The sequence below is a fragment of the Coregonus lavaretus genome (genome assembly GCF_964263955.1).
Source record: "Coregonus lavaretus genome assembly, chromosome: 2".
Lineage (NCBI taxonomy): Eukaryota > Metazoa > Chordata > Actinopteri > Salmoniformes > Salmonidae > Coregonus > Coregonus lavaretus.
In genome coordinates, this window is record NC_139989.1 from 4,774,709 (window position 1) to 4,796,940 (window position 22,232).

Consider the following 22,232-nt stretch of genomic DNA (forward strand, 5'->3'; position numbering starts at 1 on the left):
TTAACTGTCCTAAAGAAGATGAAGTATCCAAAACATGATTGATTGAGGTGATTGATTTATAATAATGTAATAACAATGTTGTGAACTCAAGTCAGTGTAATTACAGGTAACTGATATATCTATGACCACTAGAGGGTAGTGTACATCGATGTTTAATCTACAGTCCGCCCCCAAAGATTTTGGCTCCTTCTGTGCCGCCCCCTTGATGACTTCCGCGTCAAATAAATTACATTTCTACTGTTGTGACTTTATTCTTTTAAAGAAAAGATTCAGAAGAACGACGTGACTCTGGAAATGTAGCTACATATTGCCTTGATATTAAAGTCTATTGGATTCAGAAGGACCTGGATCATAAAATACATCTGGAAACGCTGAAGATAAAGGTAAGACAAGCACTGATCTGACTGTCATCATAAACTTTCGATTTCAACCTGCTAGCCAGTCAAACAGGAATAAGTTAGCTGACGCATGGTCAGAAATAGACTTGCCAGCCAACTAAATTTGCCACTTCAATTTCAGTACATCTACTAACTGTAAAGTTCACAGCTATCTAGTGTCACTGTGTCATTTTGAGATAACAATAGCTAACTTACATTTAAGCAGACGATCTTATCCAAAGCGACTTACAGTTAGTGAGTGCTTACGTTTATTCATACTGCCCCCCCGTGGGAATCAAACCCACAACCCTGGCGTTGCAAGCGCCATGCTCTACCAACTGAGCTACACCGGACATCCAACTTCAACGTACTTCAATCGTCACAGTAGATAGAGTTGCTACATAGACACTACACTCAGCTAGCTAGCTAGCTACATAGAAGACGGTACTAGGCCTACCAACAGTGCATTCGAAAAGTATTACGTTACAGCCTTATTCTAAAATGGATTACATTGTTTTTTCCCCTCATCAATCTACACACAATACCCCATAATGACAAAGCAAAAACAGGTTTTTAGAAATGTTTGCAAATGTATAAAAAAAAAAAAAAAAACGGATAGCATTTAAGTAAGTATTCAGACCCTTTACTCAGGACTTTGTTAAAGCACCTTTGGCAGTGATTACAGCCTCGAGTCTTCTTGGGTATGACACTACAAGCTTGGCACACCTGTATTTGGGGAGTTTCTCCCATTCTTCTCTGCAGATCCTCTCAAGCTCTGTCAGTTTGGATGGGAAGCATTGCTGCACAGCTATTTTCAGGTCCCCAGAGATGTTAGATCAGGTTCAAGTCCGGGCTCTGGCAGGGCCACTCAAGGACATTCAAAGACTTGTCCCGAAGCCACTCCTGCGTTGTCTTGGCTGTGTGCTTAGGGTCGTTGTCCTGTTGGAAGGTGAACCTACGCCCCAGTCGGAGGTCCTGAGTGCTCTGGAGCCAGTTTTCATCAAGGATCTCTGTACTTTGCTCCGTTCATCTTTCCCTCGATCCTGACTAGTCTCCCAGTCCCTGCCGCTGAAAAACATCCTCACAGCATGATGCTGCCACCATCATGCTTCACCGTAGGGATGGGGGCAGGTTTCCTCCAGACGTGACACTTGGCATTCAGGCCAAATAGTTAAATCTTGGTTTCATCAGACCAGATAATCTTGCTTCTCATGGTCTAGGAGTCTTTAGGTGCCTTTTGGCAAACTCCAAGTGGGCTGTCATGTGCCTTTTACGGAGGAGTGGCTTCCATCCGGCCACTCTACCATAAAGGCCTGATTGGTGGAGTTCTGCAGAGATCGTTGTTCTTCTGGAAGGTTCTCCCATCTCCACAGAAGAACTCTGGAGCTCTGCCAGAGCTCTGCCATCGGGTTCTTGGTCACCTCCCTTACCAAGAGCCTTCACCCCCGATTGCTCAGTTTGGCCGGACGGCCAGCTCTAGGAAGAGTCTTGGTGGTTCCAAACTTTTTCCATTTAAGAATGATGGAGGCCACTGTGTTCTTGGGGACCTTCAATGCTACAGAAATGTTTTGGTACCCTTCCCCAGATCTGTGCCTCGACACAATCCTGTCTCGGAGCTCTACGGACAATTCCTTCGACTTCATGGCTTGGTTTTTGCTCTAACTGCACTGTCAACTGTGGGACCTTATATAGACAGGTGTGGGCCTTTCCAAATCATGTCCATTCAATTGAATTTACCACAGGTGGACATCGAAACATCTCAAGGATGAACAATGGAAACAGGATGCACCTGAGCTCAATTTTGAGTCTCATAGCAAAGGATCTGAATACTTATTTCTGTTTTAGTTTTTTTATAAATGTGCAAAAATTCTAAAAACCTGTTTTCGCTTTGTCATTATGGGGTATTGTGTTTAGATTGATGAGGATTTTTATTTATTTAATCAATTTTAGAATAAGGCTGTAACGTAACAAAATGTGGAAAAAGTCAAGGGGTCTGAATAATTTCTGAATGCACTGTATATCAGCCAACAATCCCAGCCCAGAGTTGACCATACTGTCATTATTTATCTCTCTCCCCCAGAGTCTGAATGATGAGTACCCAGTCTGTCCCGTTTGAGGAGGTGCGGAGGAGAGCTGAGTCCCTCTTATCCTCCTCAGGCTCTGCCCAGTTGGTAAAGGCTGATGTCCAGGTAATGGCCAACATCCCTCTGTCCCTGTGTGACAAGTTTCACCACATCACAGCACAGACCATGGTGACAGAGAACATCACAGGGCACAGAAGGCAAGAGGTGAGACATGTTTTGACATTCAACTGTATCCCTTGTTTCACATTATGTGCCTCCTTACCGTCTTCACATAGCTATGCTTTCTTTCTCCCTGTCTGCCCTCCTGCTACCCTCCCTCCCCAGGTCCTAGAGTCTTTGGGCCGGCTGTTTAAAGCCTTGAGTATCCTGGAGAAGTATGGCTGTAACCTGACCAGCCCCAGCAGGCCCAAGTACTGGCGGAGTGTCAAACACAACAACCCAGTCTTCAGGGCTACCGTGGACGCCATCAAGGTGAGGAGAGAGAGAGGCCTCGCTAAACCCTGTCAGGAACTTCCAGCCCTATTCTTACAGTATAATGATAGACTTCCTTATGCATAGTACGGATTACAGAGTCTGAAGGTTATCTTATCCATTTATTTCACTATGAATTGTCAGATGGTTCAAAAAGGGAGTGGATTAATAAGCGATGTTTAGAGTGCCTTAGTAGGTCATAGACCTAGAATCGTGGGTACTGATATTTAAAGCATTTGAGTTTACTTTTTCACTCATTTGAGTCAATGGTGATTTATTCTACTGTCTGCTTTCTTTTCTACAGGGTGGCAGGTCAGTCCTATTTCTTTACGGTTACACCAAACAGCAGCCAGATGGCCTCAGCTTCCCTGATGATGTCACAGATCCAGACGTTGAGAAGGTTGCTGCGGTGACTATTGAGGTCATGATCCTGCGCATGGAATTGGACATGCTCATCAAGGTGAACATTCATATGAGAGAAATCTACGAGGGTTATTATCTCATAAAAACGTTTACATTTCTGTAATTCTCAATTTGAGGATGACCACAAAGACATGTTTCCATGTTTGCTCTCTTATGTGGTAATGTGTTGTTTTTTGCCTGTCAGGGTACACATGCTCACCCAGAAATGTACAGCAATATCATCCCATTCCCTAGTCTACAGAAGACAACCCAGGTCTGTGTAATGTACAGTTGGTGGTTAATTGGTTCGTCTGTTTCTACCTCTACCTCTTTCTGTTATTAGTGTTGCCATGCTGACTAATGGCTATTCTGCTCTCCTCAGGATGAACCAGAGCTGATGTCTGATGCGGTGGTCATTCCACCAGGAGAGGACAGGGGGAAAGACCTTCAGCCGCTGTCTCCTCCACCCAAACCTGCACCCAGTCCTGGACTAGGACATGCCCCCACCACTCCTACTGGTGAGACAAGCAGCCATTCCCTGTACCAGTCTACCTGTCACTTAGCCACCTGCCTGCTTTCTGTCCGCTGGCATTTATGTCATCTGGCAAATGTGTTGTAGTGTCAGCTGATGACAAACCCCTTACTGCTCCTTTCTCTCTGCTTTCTAAGATGGGATGTGTGATTTGTGCGGTGCCACTCCCTCTCTCCTCTGCCTGTCCTGTGGTTCTCTTCCCTTCTGTCAGTCATGTGACCTCCTCTACCACCTGCACCCGTCCAGAGCCAATCACAGGAGAGATAGAATACAGGGTAAGATATGGGTAATAGCTTTGACCATCATTTCACTTTTTATCCTCGATTTCTTTGAATATTCTTTTCTAAACTTAACACTGATCATCTTTTTAAACTCCCCCCCTTAGAGACCTGTACCCTCTGTGGTGTGTCCCAAGTCTCTGCCCATTGCTCCACCTGTTCTCAGAGGCTGTGTCTGGAGTGTGACAGACTGTACCATTCTCACCCGGACCGCGGGGGTCACAACAGGACAATTGTTTCCCACGCTAAACCAAAAAGAGCTTTAAGGTTAGAAATTAGGAAGTGTTAATATTTGACTCCACACACACACACACACACACACACACACACTCTCACACACACACACACACTTATTTCTCTCACTCGTGTTTCTCCTCTTTATCAGCCACTCTCTTTCCTCGTGGGAGTGTGCTCAGTGCACTACAGTCAACGAGGTGAAGGCCGTGCTGTGTGTGACCTGTGAACGACCCCGCCTGGCCATCGCTTCCCTTATAGTTCAGGAGGACCCAGGGCAACCGCCATCCAACACAGGTCAGATTCATATACATGGGTCAACTGTTGAGTAGTTTTCATGTGACGTTCATTAAAACAACACATCAGTCACCTATCCTGTCCTGTTTGAGGTGTTCATGCCATCTGTGCCTCTATAGCAGTGATAATACATCAGTAATGTAATTATACAGTCATAGACAGAAACTGAGCTAGATCAATACAAGGCTATTTATTAATCTACTGTCTCTGACCTCTTTCGTAGAGTGGCAGTGTAAGAGCTGTACGGTTGTGAACCAGGGCAGCAGTATACTCTGTGAGGTGTGTGAGCGCCCCCGTCTGGCCACCCGTCCCTCTATCACGCCAGGACTCCCCAGTACTCCAGTACTCTCCATGCCAGGACCCACGTCAGATAACGAAACAGAGGTTTGACCCCCAGTGGTTTAAATAGTCTCTACTATTGGAATGCTCTGTGAGACCTAATCATTTCAGCGTATAATTTCTGTTTTAATCCCCCCCCCCATGCCGTCTCTCTCTCTCTCTCTCTCTCTAGTGGATGTGTGAGTTCTGCACCTATGTGAACTCTCAGCCTGTAGTGGTTTGTGGGATGTGCAACTTGCCGTGTAAAGATCCTGCTGTCACCAGCCTCAAGTCCCTCCCCCTGCAGTCTCCAATCAAAGACTTAGCCTCGCCTCCTTCTACGCCCCAAGTCCGTCCCCAGATCCCTCCCAGGGTGAACATCGACATCAAGAGACAGAACCTGATGAGGGATGATGGGCTGAAACTTGTCCATCAAATACGAGTAGGTGGAGTACAAATGGACACAATGTGAATTAAAACCAGATGAACTGCTACTATCGTTTTCTAACTGCTAACCTAATGTCCTTCCTCAGGAGGGAGAGAAGAAGGGAGTGGGCCCTGAGGAGGTCTACGCAGCCCTCTGCTTTTCCGGGGGCAGCAACGTCAACCCCTGCGATTGGCTAAAATCAGAGCTGCCCCACCTACTGGATGAGATCTGTGCCATGGCGGCTTCAGCTGCTTTGCAGAACTACAAAGCAGGGGTTTCTGGGCCGCAGGATAACACCGAGCAGGATGGGGGTTCGACAGAGCAGCAGAGTCCCAGTGTGCTGCTGGGAGAGGGGGTGCAGCTGTCCAGGGTTGAGGCTAAGCAGGCATGGCTGGCAGCAGGAGGCGACACTGAGAGAGCAGTCCGTCAGCTGCTCAGAGACAGACAGGTCAAGGTGAGAACCAGACATGTCAACTGACCCAAATGGTCACTCAAGACGGATAAACACTTTCGATATCAACTCAAGTAACCAAGAGCTTAGAGTTGACTGAGTTAGTCTGTGTAAGCCTATATGCAAAGTACATCCACTGCAGTATCCAGTCTGACTGCGTCTGTCTCTGGTGTGTGTAGATGCGCGAGCTGCGTTCTCTGGGTTTCCGGGAGGCGTCCCAGTGTGAGGAGGCTCTGCGTCTGAGTGGAGGAGAGGTGCAGGGGGCTCTGTCCGTGCTGCAGAGGCCCCTCCTGGAGCCCTTCCACCAGCGCATCTGGAGCGACACGCTAGAGGCCCCTATCGATGCCAAGAGCCCCGACAAACAGGTGTGTGTGTGTGCACGAGAGCCAGCAGAACTTGATGAACAACAATGTTCAAGACCACACACACAAAACAAATAACCTGATTGTTTATCACCATGAACCTACATTGTGTTACCTCAGCGGATGTGCAGGCGCCTGCTGGCGTTGTACGAGCTGCCGAGCTGGGGACGCTGTGAGCTGGCCCTGTCTCTACTCCAGGAGCCTGAGGCCCAGTACTCCCTGGAGGACGTCATCCAGGCTGTCAGAGAGTCCCAGGACAGGGAGTTCCTCCGCCGCCTCCTCAACAACGAGTGCCCCTGCTGCCTCAGCATCTTCCCCCACAGCAAGGTGGGCTGCTGGGGCTCTGTCTGTCTTTGCCTTGGAGTGGATGATGAGCTCTTATTACCTCCTCCCTGTATGGTCTTTAAAGTGTTGCTCCTTATCCTTGATCCTGTATGAATTCTCTGTACCGATCACAGATGCAGTCCCTGACCTCGTGTCAGTGCTCGGTGTGCCACGAATGTTTCACGCAGCACTTCACCATCGCTGTAAGAGACAAACACATTAGAGACATGGTGTGTCCCGTGTGTGCAGGACCAGACATCAACGACCCTGAGCACCTGGACAGCTACTTCTCTACCCTGGACATCCAGGTACATACAGTTGAAGTCGGAAGTTTACATACACTTAGGTTGGAGTCATTAAAACTCGTCTTTCAACCACTCCACAAATTTATTGTTAACAAACTATAGTTTTGGCAAGTCGGTTAGGACATCTACTTTGTGCATGACACAAGTAATTTTTCCAACAATTGTTTACAGACAGATTATTTCACTTATAATTCACTGTATCACAATTCCAGTGGGTCAGAAGTTTACATACACTAAGTTGACTGTGCCTTTAAACAGCTTGGAAAATTCCAGAAAATGATGTAATGGCTTTAGAAGCTTCTGATAGGCTAATTGACATCATTTGAGTCAATTGGAGGTGTACCTGTGGATGTATTTCAAGGCCTACCTTCAAACTCAGTGCCTCTTTGCTTGACATCATGGGAAAATCAAAAGAAATCAGCCAAGACCTCCGAAAAAAAATTGTAGACCTCCACAAGTCTGGTTCATCCTTGGGAGCAATTTCCAAACACCTGAAGGTACCACGTTCATCTGTACAAACAATAGTACGCAAGTATAAACACCATGAGACCGCACAGCCGTCATACCGCTCAGAAAGGAGACGCGTTCTGTCTCTTAGAGATTAACGTACTTTGTTGTGAAAAGTGCAAATCAATCCCAGAACAACAGCAAAGGACCTTGTGAAGATGCTGGAGAAAACAGGTACGAAAGTATCTATATCCACAGTAAAACGAGTCCTATATCGACATAACCTGAAAGGCCGCTCAGCAAGGAAGAAGCCACTGCTCCAAAACCGCCATAAAAAAGCCAGACTACGGTTTGCAACTGCACATGGAGACAAAGATCGTACTTTTTGGAGAAATGTCCTCTGGTCTGATGAAACACAAATGGAACTGTTTGGCCATAATGACCATCGTTATGTTTGGAGGAAAAAGGGGGACGCTTGCAAGCCGAAGAACACCATCTCAACCGTGAAGCATGGGGGAGGCAGCATCATGCTGTGGGGGTGCTTTGCTGCAGGAGGGACTGGTGCACTTCTCAAAATAGATGGCATCATGAGGAAGGAAAATTATGTGGATATATTGAAGCTACATCTCAAGACATCAGTCAGGTAGTTAAAGCTTGGTCGCGAATGGGTCTTCCAAATGGACAATGACCCCAAGCATACTTCCAAAGTTGTGGCAAAATGGCTTAAGGACAACAAAGTCAAGGTATTGGAGTGGCCATCACAAAGCCCTGACCTCAATCCTATATATATAACATTTGTGGGCAGAACTGAAAAAGTGTGTGCGAGAAAGGAGGCCTACAAACCTGACTCAGTTACACCAGCTCTGTCAGGAGGAATGGGCCAAAATTCACCCAACTTATTGTGGGAAGCTTGTGGAAGGCTACCCGAAACGTTTGACCCAAGTTAAACAATTTAAAGGCAATGCTACCAAATACTAATTGAGTGTATGTAAACTTCTGACCCACTGGGAATGTGATGAAAGAAATAAAAGCTGAAATGAATCATTCTCTACTATTATTCTGACATTTCACATTCTTAATATAAAGTGGTGATCCTAACTGACCTAAGAGGGAATTTTTACTAGGTTTAAATGTCAGGAATTGTGAAAAACTGAGTTTAAATGTATTTGGCTAAGGTGTATGTAAACTTCCGACTTCAACTGTACTATAGAAGGAAAGATGGAGATATAAGGGAGGAAGGTTATTTTCTACATTTTAAAATGTGTGTCATTTAGCAGACGCTCTTATCCAGAGCGACTTACAGTTAGTGTATTCATTTTAAGATAGCTAGATGCGACAACCACATCTCAGACATAGTAAGTACATTTTTCCTCAATAACGTAGCTATCAGCAAAGTCAGTGCTAGTAGGGGGGGAAAAAGTTTTTGTTGGGGAGGGGTGCTGTGGGATTATTTAAGATACTCTTTGAAGAGGTAGGGTTTCAGATGTTTTTGGGAGATGGACAGGGACTCTGCTGTCCTAGCTTCTGGGGGAAGCTGGTTCTACCATTGGGGTGACAGGACAGAGAAGAGCTTGGACTGGGCTGAGTGGGAGCTGTCCTTCCGTATGGGTGGGAGTGCCAAGAGACCAGAGGTGGCAGAACGGATTACTCGGGTTGGGGTGTAGGGTTTGAGCAGAGCCTGAAGGTAGGGAGGGAGAGTTCCTCTTGCTGCTCCGTTGGCAAGTACCATGGTCTTGTAGTGGACGCGAGCTTTGACTGGAAGCCAGTGGTGTGTGTGGAGGAGCGGGGTGACATGGGAGAATTTGGGATGGTTGAACACCAAGCGGGCTGCATCGTTTTGGATAAGTTGCAGGGGCCTGATGGCACAAACGGGGAGCCCAGCCTGCGAGTTGCAGTAGTCCAAACGGGAGATGACAAGTGCCTGGATTAGGACCTGCAACGCTTCCTGTGTGAGGTAAGATCATACTCTATGGATGTTGTAGAGCATGAACCTGCAGGAGGGAGTCAATGCTTTGATGTTTGCAAAGAACGACAGGGTGTTGTCCAGGGTCAGGCCAAGATTCTATGCACTCTGGGAGGGGGACACCGTGGAGTTGTCAACCGTGATGGAGAGGTCTTGGAGCGGGCAGGCCTTCCCCGGGAGGAAGAGCAGCTCCGTCTTGTCGAGGTTGAGCTTGAGGTAGTGGGCCGACATCCAAGCTGAGATATTTTCCAGGCATGCAGAGATACGTGTTGCCACCTGGGATGTCAGAAGGGAGGAAGTAGAAAAGTAGTTGAGTGTCATCCACATAGCAATGATAAAAGAGACAATGTGAGGATATGACAGAGCTGAGTGACTTTGTGTATAGAGAGAAGAGGAGAGGGCCTAGAACCGAGCCCTGGGGAACACCAGTAGTGAGAGTAAGTGGTGCAGACACAGATCCTCTCCATGTCACCTGTTAGGAGCGGCCTGCCAGGGAGGATGCAATCCAAGGGTTTGCAGAGCCTGAGAGGGTGGAGAGGAGGATCTGATGGTTCACAGTGTCAAAGGCAGTGGATAGATCTAGGAGGATGAGAACAGAGGAGAGAGAGTCAGCTTTGGCAGTGCGGCCGTGACACAGAAGAGCAGTCTCGGTTGAGTGACCCGTCTTGAAGCCTGACTGGTTAGGGTCAAGAAGATTGTTCTGAGAGAGTTATCGAAAGAGTTAGTCAGAGACAGCATTCAATTGGTTTGGAAAGAAAAGAAAGAAATTATACTAGTCTGTAGTTTTTGACGTCAGAGAGGTCGAATGTTGGTTTCTTGAGGAGGGGAGCGACTCTGGCCATTTTGAAGTCAGAGGGGATGCAGCCAGTGGTCAGGGATGAGTTGATGAGGGAAGTGAGGAATGGGAGAAGGTCTCAAGAGATGGTCGAGCGGGCAGGTTCTCGGACGGCCGGAACTCACTGTTTGCAGAATTTCATCTGGATAGAGAGGGGAGAAAGAGGTCAAGACGTAGCATAGTTCTGTGTGAGTGGGACCAGTGGACTCAATAGGTTGAGTGAATAAAAAATATATATATATATTTAACCAGGTAGGCCAGTTGAGGACAAGTTCTCATTTACAACTGCGACCTGGCAAAGATAGGCCTTAGTGCAAAATAGTTACAATTACGTATTAACACTGGAATGATAGATGTGCAAAAGATGATGTGCAAATAGAGATACTGGGGTGCAAATTAGCTAAATAAATAACAATATGGGGATGAGGTAGTTGGGTGGGCTAATTTCAGAATGGCTGTGTACAGGTGCAGTGATCGGTAAGCTGCTCTGACAACTGATGCTTAAAGTTAGTGAGGGAGATAAGAGTCTCCAGCTTCAGAGATTTTTGCAGTTCGTTCCAGTCATTGGCAGCAGAGAACTGGAAGGAATGGCGTCCAAAGGAGGTGTTGGCTTTGGGGATGACCAGTGAGATATACCTGCTGGAGCGCAGACTACGGGTGGGTGTTGCTATGGTGACCAGTGAGCTAAGATAAGGCGGGGATTTGCCTAGCAGTGATTTATAGATGACCTGGAGCCAGTGGGTTTGGCGACTAATATGTAGTGAGGGCCAGCCAACAAGAACGTACAGGTCACAATGGTGAGTAGTATATGGGGCTTTGGTGACAAAACGGATGGCACTTGAGGAGCGGATGTTGTAAACCTTATTTTCAAAGTGGTTGACAAAGTCTTCCGCAGAGAGGTAGGAGGATTAAGGAGGGAGGAGAAGGTGGAAAAGAGTTTCCTAGGATTAGAGGCAGAAGCTTGAAATTTAGAGTGATAGAAAGTGGCTTTAGCAGGGGATACAGAGGAAGAGAAGTTAGAGAGGAGGGAGTGAAAGGATGATAGGTCCACCGGAAGTTTAGTTTTCCTCCATTTTCGCTCAGCTGCCCACAGCCCTGTTCTGTAAGCTCGCAATGAGTCTCTCAGCCACTGAGCAGAAAGGGAGGACCGAGCCAGCCTGGAGGAAAGGTGACAGTGTGAGTCATACAGTATAATGCGGAAAGGGAGGATATTAGGGTCGAAGAGGCAGAATCAGGAGACAGGAGGGAGAAGGATTTAGCAGAAGAGAGAGATGATAGGATAGGAAGGAGAAGTAGTGGGAGAGAGAGAGGGCGCAGATTGCGACGGCACATGACCATCTGGGTAGGGGCTCAGGGGTAGGATTGGAGAAGAGGGAGACAGAAAATAAACAAAGTAGTGATCAGACACCCGGAGGAGGATTGCCGTGAGATTAGTCGGCAAACAGCCTCTAGTAAAGACGAGGTCAAGCGTATTGCCTGCCTCATGAGTGGGAGGGGACTGGGAAAGGGTGAGGTCAAGAGGCAAGGAAAGGAAAGAAATGAATCGAAGGCAGACGTCGGGAGGGTGAAGTCGCCCAGTACGAAGAGCAGTGAGACAAAATGAGCTTATCAAGGTGTCAAGCTCATTGAGGAACTCTAAGGGCACCTGGTGGGCGATACAGTAGATTACAATAATGTTACGCTTGAGTGGACAAGTGACAGTGACAGCATAGAATTCAAATGAGGAGATGGACAAGTGAGAGAGGGAGAAAATAGAACATCTCCATTTAGGATGAATGAGCAGCCCTGTGCCACCTCCGCGATGACCAGATGCTGTCGGACTATGAGAGAAAATGTAGTCAGATGAAGAGAGAGCAGCTGGAGTAGCAGTGTTCTCTGTGGTGATGTCTCCATCAGGGCCAAAACGTCTAGGGATTGAAGGGCAGCATAGGCTGAGATTAACTCGCCAATCTTTACCGCAGATCAGCAGTTCCAAACGCTGCTGGAGACCAGAAATTCCACATGGGTTGTGCGCGCAGGGTACACTAAATTAGAAGGGTTGCAGCCACGGGGAGAGGAGCGTCTGTAAAGCCTACTGGGATAGAAAACACACACATATAGTTGCCAAAGCTTCAAAATAGCTAAATTAGATCTGAAAATAACTAGGTAAAATACTAAAGTGAGAGTGGTGTGGAGCCTTCCTCTCTTTCCTTCCTCGAACATCTCGGCAGTATCGTCTTTGTTTCGGCGACGGTCTTAGTTTTGACGACGAGACCGCCGCTGACACCGATTACCAAAACCACAAGTCACAAATTGCCCTGCCCCTAATCCTGGTTGATGTGTCAACAATCATCTGCAAGTTATGAGCAGTGAGCAGTTCACACACCAAGTAGGCTACTGGGAAGACAGACAGTATTTAAGGTAGATGGCCCTAGCTAGCAAAAAGACAGTACTACAGTCGTGGTCAAAAGTTTTGAGAATGACACAAATATTAATTTTCACAAAGTATGCTGCCTCAGTTTTTATGATGGCAATTTGCATATACTCCAGAATGTTATGAAGAGTGATCAGATTAATTGCAAATAAAATGAACTTAATCCCCAAAAAACATTTCCACTGCATTTCAGCCCTGCCACAAAAGGACCAGCTGACATCATGTCAGTGATTCTCTCGTTAACACAGGTGAGCGTGTTGACGAGGACAAGGCTGGAGATCACTCTGTCATGCTGATTGAGTTAGAATAACAGACTGGAAGCTTTAAAAGGAGGGTGGTGCTTGAAATCATTGTTCTTCCTCGGTTAACCATGGTTACCTGCAAGGAAACACGTGCCGTCATCATTGCCTTGCACAAAAAGGGCTTCACAGGCAAGGATATTGCTGCTAGTAAGATTGCACCTAAATCAACCATTTATCGGATCATCAAAAACTTCAAGGAGAGAGGTTCAATTGTTGTGAAGAAGGCTTCAGGGCGCCCAAGAAAGTCCAGCAAGCGCCAGGAGTAAAGTTGATTCAGCTGCGGAATCGGGGCACCACCAGTGCAGAGCTTGCTCAGGAATGGCAGCAGGCAGGTGTGAGTGCATCTGGATGGCCTGGTGTCAAGAATGGCAGCGAGGAAGCCACTTCTCTCCAGGAACAACATTAGGGACAGACTGATATTCTGCAAAAGGTACAGGGATTGGACTGCTGACGACTGGGGTAAAGTCATTTTCTCTGATGAATCCCCTTTCCAATTGTTTGGGGCATCCGGAAAAAAAGCTTGTCCGGAGAAGACAAGGTGAGCGCTACCATCAGTCCTGTGTCATGCCAACAGTAAAGCATCCTGAGACCATTCATGTGTGGGGTTGGTTCTCAGCCAAGGGAGTGGGCTCACTCACAATTTTGTCTAAGAACACAGCCATGAATAAAGAATGGTACCAACACATGCTCCGAGAGCAACTTCTCCTAACCATCCAAGAACAGTTTGGTGACAAACAATGCCTTTTCCAGCATGATTGAGCACCTTGCCATAAGGCAAAAGTGATAACTAAGTGGCTCGGGGAACAAAACATCAACATTTTGGCTTCATGGCCAGGAAACTCCTCAGACCTTAATCCCATTGAGAACTTGTGGTCAATCCTCAAGAGGCGGGTGGACAAACAAAAAACCACAAATTCGGACAAACTCCAAGCATTGATTATGCAATAATGGGCTGCTATCAGTCAGGATGTGGCCCAGAAGTTAATTGACAGCATGCCAGGGCAGATTGCAGAGGTCTTGAAAAAGAAGGGTCAACACTGCAAATATTGACTCTTTGCATGGTGGCAGGTAGCTTAGTGGTTAAGAGCGTTGTGCGAGTAACTGAAAGGTCGCTGGTTCTAATCCCCGAGCCAACTAGGTGAAAAATCTGTCGATGTGCCCTTGAGCAAGGCACTTAACCCTAATTGCTCTGGATAAGAGCGTCTGCTAAATGACGTAAATGTAATAAACTTAATGTAATTTTCAATAAAAGCCTTTGACACTTATGGAATGCTTGTAATTATACTTCAGTATACCATAGTAACATCTGACAAAAATATTTAAAAACACTGAAGCAGCAAACTTTGTGAAGAACAATACTTGTGTCATTCTCAAAATGTTTGACCACGACTGTAGACAACATATTAAAGGAATACTTGATGCCCTTTATCCACTTCCCCAGAGTCAGATTAATTTGCGGATTCCATTTTTATGTCTCTGTGTCCAGTATGAAGGAAGTTGGAGGTAGTTTTACGAGACAATTCTAGCTAGTGTTAGCACAATGACTGGAAGTCTATGGGTATCTGCTAGTATGCTAGTAGATACCCATAGACTTCCAGCCATTGTGCTAACGCTAGTTAGCATTGGCTCTTGAAATTACCTCTAAATTCCTTTATACTGGACACAGATACATAAGAATGGAATCCACGAATTTATCTGACTCTGAGGAAGTAGATAAAGGGCCTCATTGCCAAAATCCCAAAGTATCCCTTTAAGACAAAAAGTATATTTATCACTCCTGGAGATATCAGGAGACCTCTAGCTATAGAATGATTTTCTAAAATTCAGAAACTTTTCTAAAATTCCCTGTTGAATTTTGCAACCCTATTAGGGATATAGGCAGATGGAAATGGGGAGATCATGTGTTGTTGAAGCTTGTGCTATTACATGGTTATTACATCGTTATTGATGTTGTGTGTTTAGCTGCGAGACTGTCTGGATCGTGAGGTGTACGAGCTCTTCCACAAGAAGCTGATGGAGCATGCTCTGATGAAGGACCCCATGTTCCTGTGGTGCTGTCACGTGAGTGGGTTTCTAACCAGCTCCATCAGATATACAGTTACTTCTCTACTGAACTTTTCACCCACCCCTCTCTTCTCTTCTCCTCCCTCCTCTTTCCTCCTCAGTGCACCTTTGGGTTTATCTATGATGGAAACCAGTTCAAAGTCACCTGTCCCACGTGTATGAAGAGCTTTTGTAACCAATGCAAAAAGCCTGTAAGTACAAAAGATAACTGTTGTTGCCTTGCCTGCTATCTATTATGTCATTTCATAGCTACATGTACAGTGAGGGAAAAAAGTATTTGATCCCTGCTGATTTTGTACATTTGCCCTATGACAAAGAAATGATCAGTCTATAATTTTAATGGTAGGTTTATTTGAACAGTGAGAGACAGAATAACAACAAAAAAATCCAGAAAAACACATGTCAAAAATGTTATAAATTGATTTGCATTTTAATGAGGGAAATAAGTATTTGACCCCCTCTCAATCAAAAAGATTTCTGGCTCCCAGGTGTCTTTTATACAGGTAACGAGCTGAGATTAGGAGCACACTCTTAAAGGGAGTGCTCCTATTCTCAGCTTGTTACCTGTATAAAAGACACCTGTCCACAGAAGCAATCAATCAATCAGATTCCAAACTCTCCACCATGGCCAAGACCAAAGAGCTCTCCAAGGATGTCAGGGACAAGATTGTAGACCTACACAAGGCTGGAATGGGCTACAAGACCATCGCCAAGCAACATTTTGTTGTTGTTATTCTGTCTCTCACTGTTCAAATAAACCTACCATTAAAATTATAGACTGATCATGTCTTTGTCAGTGGGCAAGCGTACAAAATCAGCAGGGGATCAAATACTTTTTTCCCTCAATGTATGTGGGACCCAAATAATAATGATGCCCGTCTCTCTCTCCATCTTTCTTTCTCCTCCTCTCTCACGCTCTCTCTCCCCCCCCTCCCTCTCTCTCTATCTCTCTGTCAGTGGGAAGTGCAGCACCAGGATGTATCCTGTGAGCAGTTCCAGTTGTGGAAGAGACAGAATGACCCTGACTACCAGAGACAGGGGCTGGCCGGGTTCCTGCGGGACAACGGCATCAGTGAGTCAGTCAGCCTGAACAACCTGCAGTTATTGGCCCGTATTCACAAAGAGTTTTAGAGTAGGTGCTGATATAGGATCAGATTTCCCTTTTAGATCATAATGAATAAGATTATATGGACAGACAGGACCTGATCCTAGATCAGCACTCCTACTTTGAGACTCTTGACTTCTGGCACACAATGCCGTCTCATCATCCTAATTGTTATAACACCATGATGTGGCCCTTCTTGTCATCCCTCTCCGTAGCCTGTCCTCACTGCAGGTTCCAGTATGCCTTGACCAAAGGAGGCTGCATGCATTTCAGCTGCTCCCAATGCAGATACCAGTTCTGCAGCGGCTGCAACAATCCCTTCCATACTGTAAGCCACGCACAGGGATATTATCTAGGACAGTGGTTCTCATCCTTTTTCAGTTACTGTACCACCAACTGAATTTTGCTCAGCCTGGAGTACCCCTGAAGTACCCCCCTCATGTGCATTTTACCAGTAGGCCTGGTCAAATCTTCTCAAGTACCCCGTGTGGATAGGCCAAGTACCCCCAGGGGTCCAAATACCACTGGTTGGGAAACACTGATCTAGTAAACAATGTCTTACTAAATGGATTCAGTCAGAGGGAAGGATCTCTCATTCCGCCAGGGGTTTCTCATCATCCATCCTCATGTCTGTTTCCTTTCTCTCTTTCCCTTCTTCACCCCTTTCCCTCTCCCTCCCTCCCCCTCGCTCTCTGTCAGACGGCGTGTAAGACAATCCAGTGTAAGATCACAGGTCTCCATGCTCATCACCCACGCGACTGTCTCTTTTACCTCAGGGACTGGGAGCCTGCCAGACTACAGGCCCTGTTGCAGGTACAAAGACAAGGAATGTTCTGGGAACGTTACAGGGGGAATGATCTGGGAACGTTACAAAGGGAATGTTCGGGCAATGTAAAAGACAATGTTCTGGGAACGTTACATGGGTAATGTTCTGGGAACCTTACAGGGGTGTCATTTCAAAATTGTGTTTCTGAGCTGAGGTGTTTTGTATTTTGTCCACAGAGGAACGCTGTTGAGTTCAACACAGACCCCCCTAATGGGACACAGACTGGTGAGAGTAACATCTTGTTTATCCTCACTTACAGTGCATTCGGAAAGTATTCAAACCCCTTGACCTTTTCCACATTTTGTTACGTTACAGCCTTATTCTAAAATGTATTATTTATTTGTTTCCCCCTCATCAATCTACACACAATACCCCATAATGACAAAACAGTTTAGAAATGTTTGCAAATGTATTAAAAATAAAAAACGTTAATTTCACATTTACATAAGTACTTTGTTGAAGCACCTTTGGCAGCGATTACAGCCTCGAGTCTTCTTGAGTATGACGCTAAAAGCTTGGCACCTGTATTTGGGGAGTTTGTCCCATTCTTCTCTGTAAATCCTCAAGCTCTGTCAGGTTGGATGGGGAGCGTCTCTGAACAGCTATTTTCAGGTCTCTCCAGAGATGTTCGATCGGGTTCAAGTCCGGGCTCTGGCTGGGCCACTCAAGGACATTTAGAGATTTGTCTTGGCTGTGTGCTTAGGGTCGTTGTCCTGTTGGAAGGTGAACCTTCACCCCAGTCTGAGGTCCTGAGCGCTCTGGAGCAGGTTTTCATCAAGGATCTCTCTGTACTTTGCTCCATTAATCTTTCCCTCGTTCCTGATTAGTCTCCCAGTCCCTGTCACTGAAAAACATCCCCACAGCATGATACTGCCACCACCATGCTTCACCGTAGGGATGGTGCCAGGTTTCCTCCAGACGTGACGCTTGGCATTCAGGCCAAAAAGAGTTCAATCTTGGTTTCATCAGACCAGAGAATCTTGTTTCTCATGGTCTGAATCCTTTAGGTGCCTTTTGGCAAACTCCAAGCGGGCTGTCATGTGCCTTTTACTGAGGAGTGGCTTCCGTCTGGCCACCATAAAGGCCTGATTGGTGGAGTACTGCAGAGATGGTTGTCCTTCTGGAAGGTTCTCCCATCTCCACAGAGGAACTCTGGAGCTCTGCCAGAGTGTCCATCAGGTTCTAGGTCACCTCCCTGACCAAGGCCCTTCTCCCCCAATTGCTCAGTTTGGCCGGGCGGCCAGCTCTAGGAAGAGTCTTGGTGGTTCCAAACTTCTTCCATTTAAGAATGATGGAGGCCACTGTGTTCTTGGGGACCTTCAATGCTACAGAAATGTTTTGGTACCCTTCCCCAGATCTGTGCCTCGACACAATCCTGTCTCGGAGCTCTACGGACAATTATTTCGACCTTATGGCTTGGTTTTTGCTCTGACATGCACTGTCAACTGTGGGACCTTATATAGACAGGTGTGTGCCTTTCTAAATCATGTCCAATCAATTGAATTGACCACAGGTGGGTCCAATCAAGTTGTAGAAACATCTCAAGGTGGGTCCAATCAAGTTGTAGAAACATCAAGGATGATCAATGGAAACAGGATTCACCTGAGCTCAATTTCGAGTCTCATAGGTAATTTAGCGTTTGCTAAATGACTAAAATGTAAATGTAAATGTAAATAGCAAAGGGTCTGAATACTTATGTAGATAAGGTATTTCTGTTTATTATTTTTAATAAATGTGCAAAAAATTCTAAAAACCTGTTTTCACTTTGTCATTATGGGGTATTATGTGTAGATTAATGAGGAAAAAAACAAATGTCATCCATTTTAGAATAAGGCTGTAACGTAACAAAATTTGGAAAAAGTCAAGGGGTCTGAATACTTTCCAAATGCGCTGTATGTGAGAACTTGACTATTTTTTTTTATCTTTCTGCCCATACTTTCATTTGATCTTTCTGTGTGACTCAGACGCATGTGGAGTGATGGAGCAGAAGGATGACGGGGGTCAGCAGATCGACTCACCCTGTGGAGTCCAAACTCAGCCAGGACACGCTGGACTCTGCGAGTGAGTCACACACACACACAATACCTAATTGTTTGTTATAAATGTGCACTACCACACATACACACACACACACACATATCATGTGGGTTTAATTGTATTGAAGACATGCCATGAAAAGTTAATGATATTCACTTTTAAACAACCTTTGCTGGCTGATAGGCTGTTCTCGCTTTGTCTCCGTTTGTGGCCATTGTTCTCAATATGTCTGTCTCTGTGTGTGGCCATTGTTCTCAATATGTCTGTCTCCGTTTGTGGCCATTGTTCTCAATATGTCTGTCTCTGTGTGTGGCCATTGCAGTAAACACTACAGAGAGTACCTGGTTAGTCTCATTAACGGACACACCCTGGACCCCGCTCTTATCTACGAACAACAAGAGGTGACAGTTGCCTGCAAGAGGTACCAGGTGGAGGAGCAACAAGGGGAGGGGGAGGATGACAGGGTGTACCAGGATCGACTGCTGAAGGTCTGTCATCCATCACAGTCAGGCTTGTGGCCTGACTGGAAGTTTGCACTAAATAGTTTCAATGTTAATTTTGATGTAGTGTTTTTGTTGTGGTTCAGATTGTGTGAAAGTGTATATTACTCTTTCTTTACAGAAACTGATGGAAGTTCCACTTGGAGAAAAGGTTCCTCGGATGAGATGAAGATTTATTTTAAATATTTTATCAACCATTTTAAGGAATGTACAGGTATTCTATTTGCAAACAGCATCAAGTGAAGAAGTCAGGTTTCAAACCTCCCACCACATAGCAATACCAAACAAGCTGTTATATTACATCTCATTGAAGTTTAACATGTTTTGTTCCTTATATGCTTCATTCGATTTCTGACATCTACAGTTAATAGTATCTACATTTCCTCTCTGTGAGGATACAGCTGCAAAGACAGACATACAAGACAGGTCAATCAACAACTGTCTTTCTTGTTTATTTTTTTATTAAAGATATAAAATATTTTTTAAATACTTCACTAAACAACTTAAGAAGTAACGGAAGGTGTCTATCATCTTAAAAATGACAGTCAATATTGTGAGATTATACAAAGTGTAATTGCAGGGTATACCATGTAGTAAATAGGCTACTCAAGCAATAAAGTATTTTATTGTTTTGAAAATTACTTTTATCACAGGTCTCATTTTTATACTCTCAATTGTGGTCTCTGGGGCTGCGTTCCAAACACGTACAAGACACACCCTCCTCCACTTACCCTCGCCTAACACTTGGGGGAATCCCCGCGGCCATCTTTGCCATCGGTCCAAACAATTAGCCAAGCAAGGGAAGTTGACAGCCCTTGTTTGTGATCGAGTGTGGAAATCCTGTTCACTCAGGGGCCTGAAACGCCCCATAATTCAATTTGCGATGATTGTTCATCAGCTAAGAAAATTCAGCCTAAACTTAAAACCAACATCAATATGGAGAAGTGAACATACAGGTGTAAGTAAAAACAAATATAAATACATTCGAAATTGTCCTACTAATGCACATGACGGCACAAACACGTCTTGTAAAAGTAGTGATGTTTTTGTTTGGTTAGCTTTTGGAAGTGTTAGCTAGCGCATACAACTTTCCCTGACATCATTTAAAATTTTAGTCATTTTAGCAGACACTCTTATCCAGAGCGACTTACAGTTAGTGAGTGCATAAAACAATTTTCTTCTTTTTTTTTTCATACTGGCCCCCCGTGGGAATCGAACCCACAACCCTGGCGTTGAAAGCACCATGCTCTACCAACTGAGCTACACGGGGGCCACATCACACTTATACATAATAATTTTCGATTTATCTTGTAGTGTCGAGTCAATGTTGCTAATTATGCTGTTAAACAAAGGAGTCCGCTTATACTGAACTTTGATCATAAGTTTTATTCATATCACAAGATTTCAGCATAAGTTTACAGATGTCATGATCACCCGGAGAACAGAGTCCCAAAAGAATATGTCTGCTCTAATCTTCTTTGTTGCTAGCCCATACTTATAATCTTTCCCAAAATATGGGTGGCTCCCTCTACTGTCCAATCCCCTGTCTACAACACACAGACTCCCTCTGTTCTATGGGGTGTCACTCTAAAACAACTCCCTCTGAAACTGAATAAACATCCTCTCAGGTTCCACTTGAAAACATTAGCAAAGTCATAATCTCCATACACTACAATCTGATATCGTCGGATGGCTGGTATTCGATGTCTGCAGATGCGTTGTCTTCTAGCCAAGATATGAAATGCAATCATAATTGACTGTAGAGCATATAAAGCACACACAACAGCTACCGGTGGTTCCATGATGACTGAAAACACGAACAAGTGACGAATTTCCGGGCAAGGGCGGTCCATGATTGGGAGTCCCATATGGCAGCGCACAATTGGCCCAGTGTTGTCCAGGTTTGGCCGGGGTAGGCCGTCATTGTAAACAATAATTATAATCTGCATATCCTCCATCTGTAGTGCAGCCACTGGGGAGGTCCGCAACGCCCCACTACATATTCTGAGTCCTTGCCCCTGTATGACATCTAGCCTTTCTAATGAGGTCCGGGCTGCTGAACCATACGCTATACTGCCATAGTCTATTACAGATCGGATCAATACATGGTTCTCAATGAGGAACCCCCAGCCCCCCACTCCTTCTCCGTCAGAAAGCACACTTTCCCAATACTCTCTCAATGTGTTCTGCCCAGGTCAGTCTAGTGTCAAAGTATACCCCAAGAAACCTGAAGGCTCCCACCCTCTCCATGTTTCCCCCATTAAACCTTGTCGTGTCCCGTCGGGTGTTGGTGGCTATTGCTGTCAATCAAAGAGTCCGCTTAGGCTGCACCGTGATTAGAAGCTTTTATTAATATCACAAGTTTACAGCATAAGTTACAGACCCGCGGTGTCTGGAGAAGCACCGTCCCAAATTAATCTGAATGCCTCTGCCCGCTCTTTGTCTAGGTCCTACTTATAAACAATGGCAATAAATGGGTTGCTCCCTTTTTCGTCCAATCACCTATCCCCCCTGGGGCGTCACCCTCCAACTGCTACATTTGAACTAAGATAAACAACATTCCATAATCCTAATACACTACAACCTCAAGCATACCTCATCTCCCACCTTCCTCCTGGTCAGTGGTGGGAAAAGTACTCATATCTCATACTTGAGTAAAAGTAAAGATACCTTAATAGAAAATGACTCAAGTAAAAGTGAAAGTCACTCAGTAAAATACTACTTGAGTAACAGTCTAAAAGTATTTGGTTTAAAATATACTTAAGTATCAAAAGTAAATGTAATTGATAAAATATACTTAAGTATCAAAAGTAAAAGTATATATATTTTCAAAGTCCTTATATTAAGCAAACCAGACGGCATAATTTTCTTGTTTTTT

The 22,232-nt window shown here is 45.2% G+C and overlaps 1 protein-coding gene across 1 annotated transcript; it reads left to right on the forward strand.

The window, feature by feature from the left end:
- The first annotated feature begins 205 nt into the window (after positions 1–205).
- Positions 206–19,995, forward strand: LOC311104293 (E3 ubiquitin-protein ligase RNF31-like). The gene is made up of 24 exons (XM_084146094.1): positions 206–383; positions 2,458–2,665; positions 2,786–2,932; positions 3,237–3,392; positions 3,540–3,608; positions 3,717–3,852; positions 4,004–4,141; positions 4,252–4,411; positions 4,530–4,675; positions 4,899–5,059; positions 5,187–5,435; positions 5,527–5,874; positions 6,051–6,236; positions 6,354–6,560; positions 6,692–6,865; positions 14,785–14,883; positions 14,988–15,077; positions 15,844–15,958; positions 16,207–16,319; positions 16,691–16,804; positions 16,994–17,042; positions 18,782–18,878; positions 19,177–19,342; positions 19,476–19,995. The coding sequence occupies exons 2-24, from the start codon at positions 2,465–2,467 to the stop codon at positions 19,521–19,523; spliced, it is 3,369 nt and encodes a 1,122-aa protein (XP_084002220.1). The 5' UTR covers positions 206–383; positions 2,458–2,464; the 3' UTR covers positions 19,524–19,995.
- The last annotated feature ends 2,237 nt before the right edge of the window (positions 19,996–22,232 follow it).

Coding starts and splice junctions, on each gene's coding strand:
- LOC311104293 (XM_084146094.1), top strand. CDS start 2,465: ATGATGAGTACCCAGTCTGTCCCGTTTGAGGAGGTGCGGAGGAGAGCT. Junction 3,393..3,539: donor AATTGGACATGCTCATCAAG/GTGAACATTCAT, acceptor TTTGCCTGTCAG/GGTACACATGCTCACCCAGA. Junction 18,879..19,176: donor GGACACGCTGGACTCTGCGA/GTGAGTCACACA, acceptor TGGCCATTGCAG/TAAACACTACAGAGAGTACC.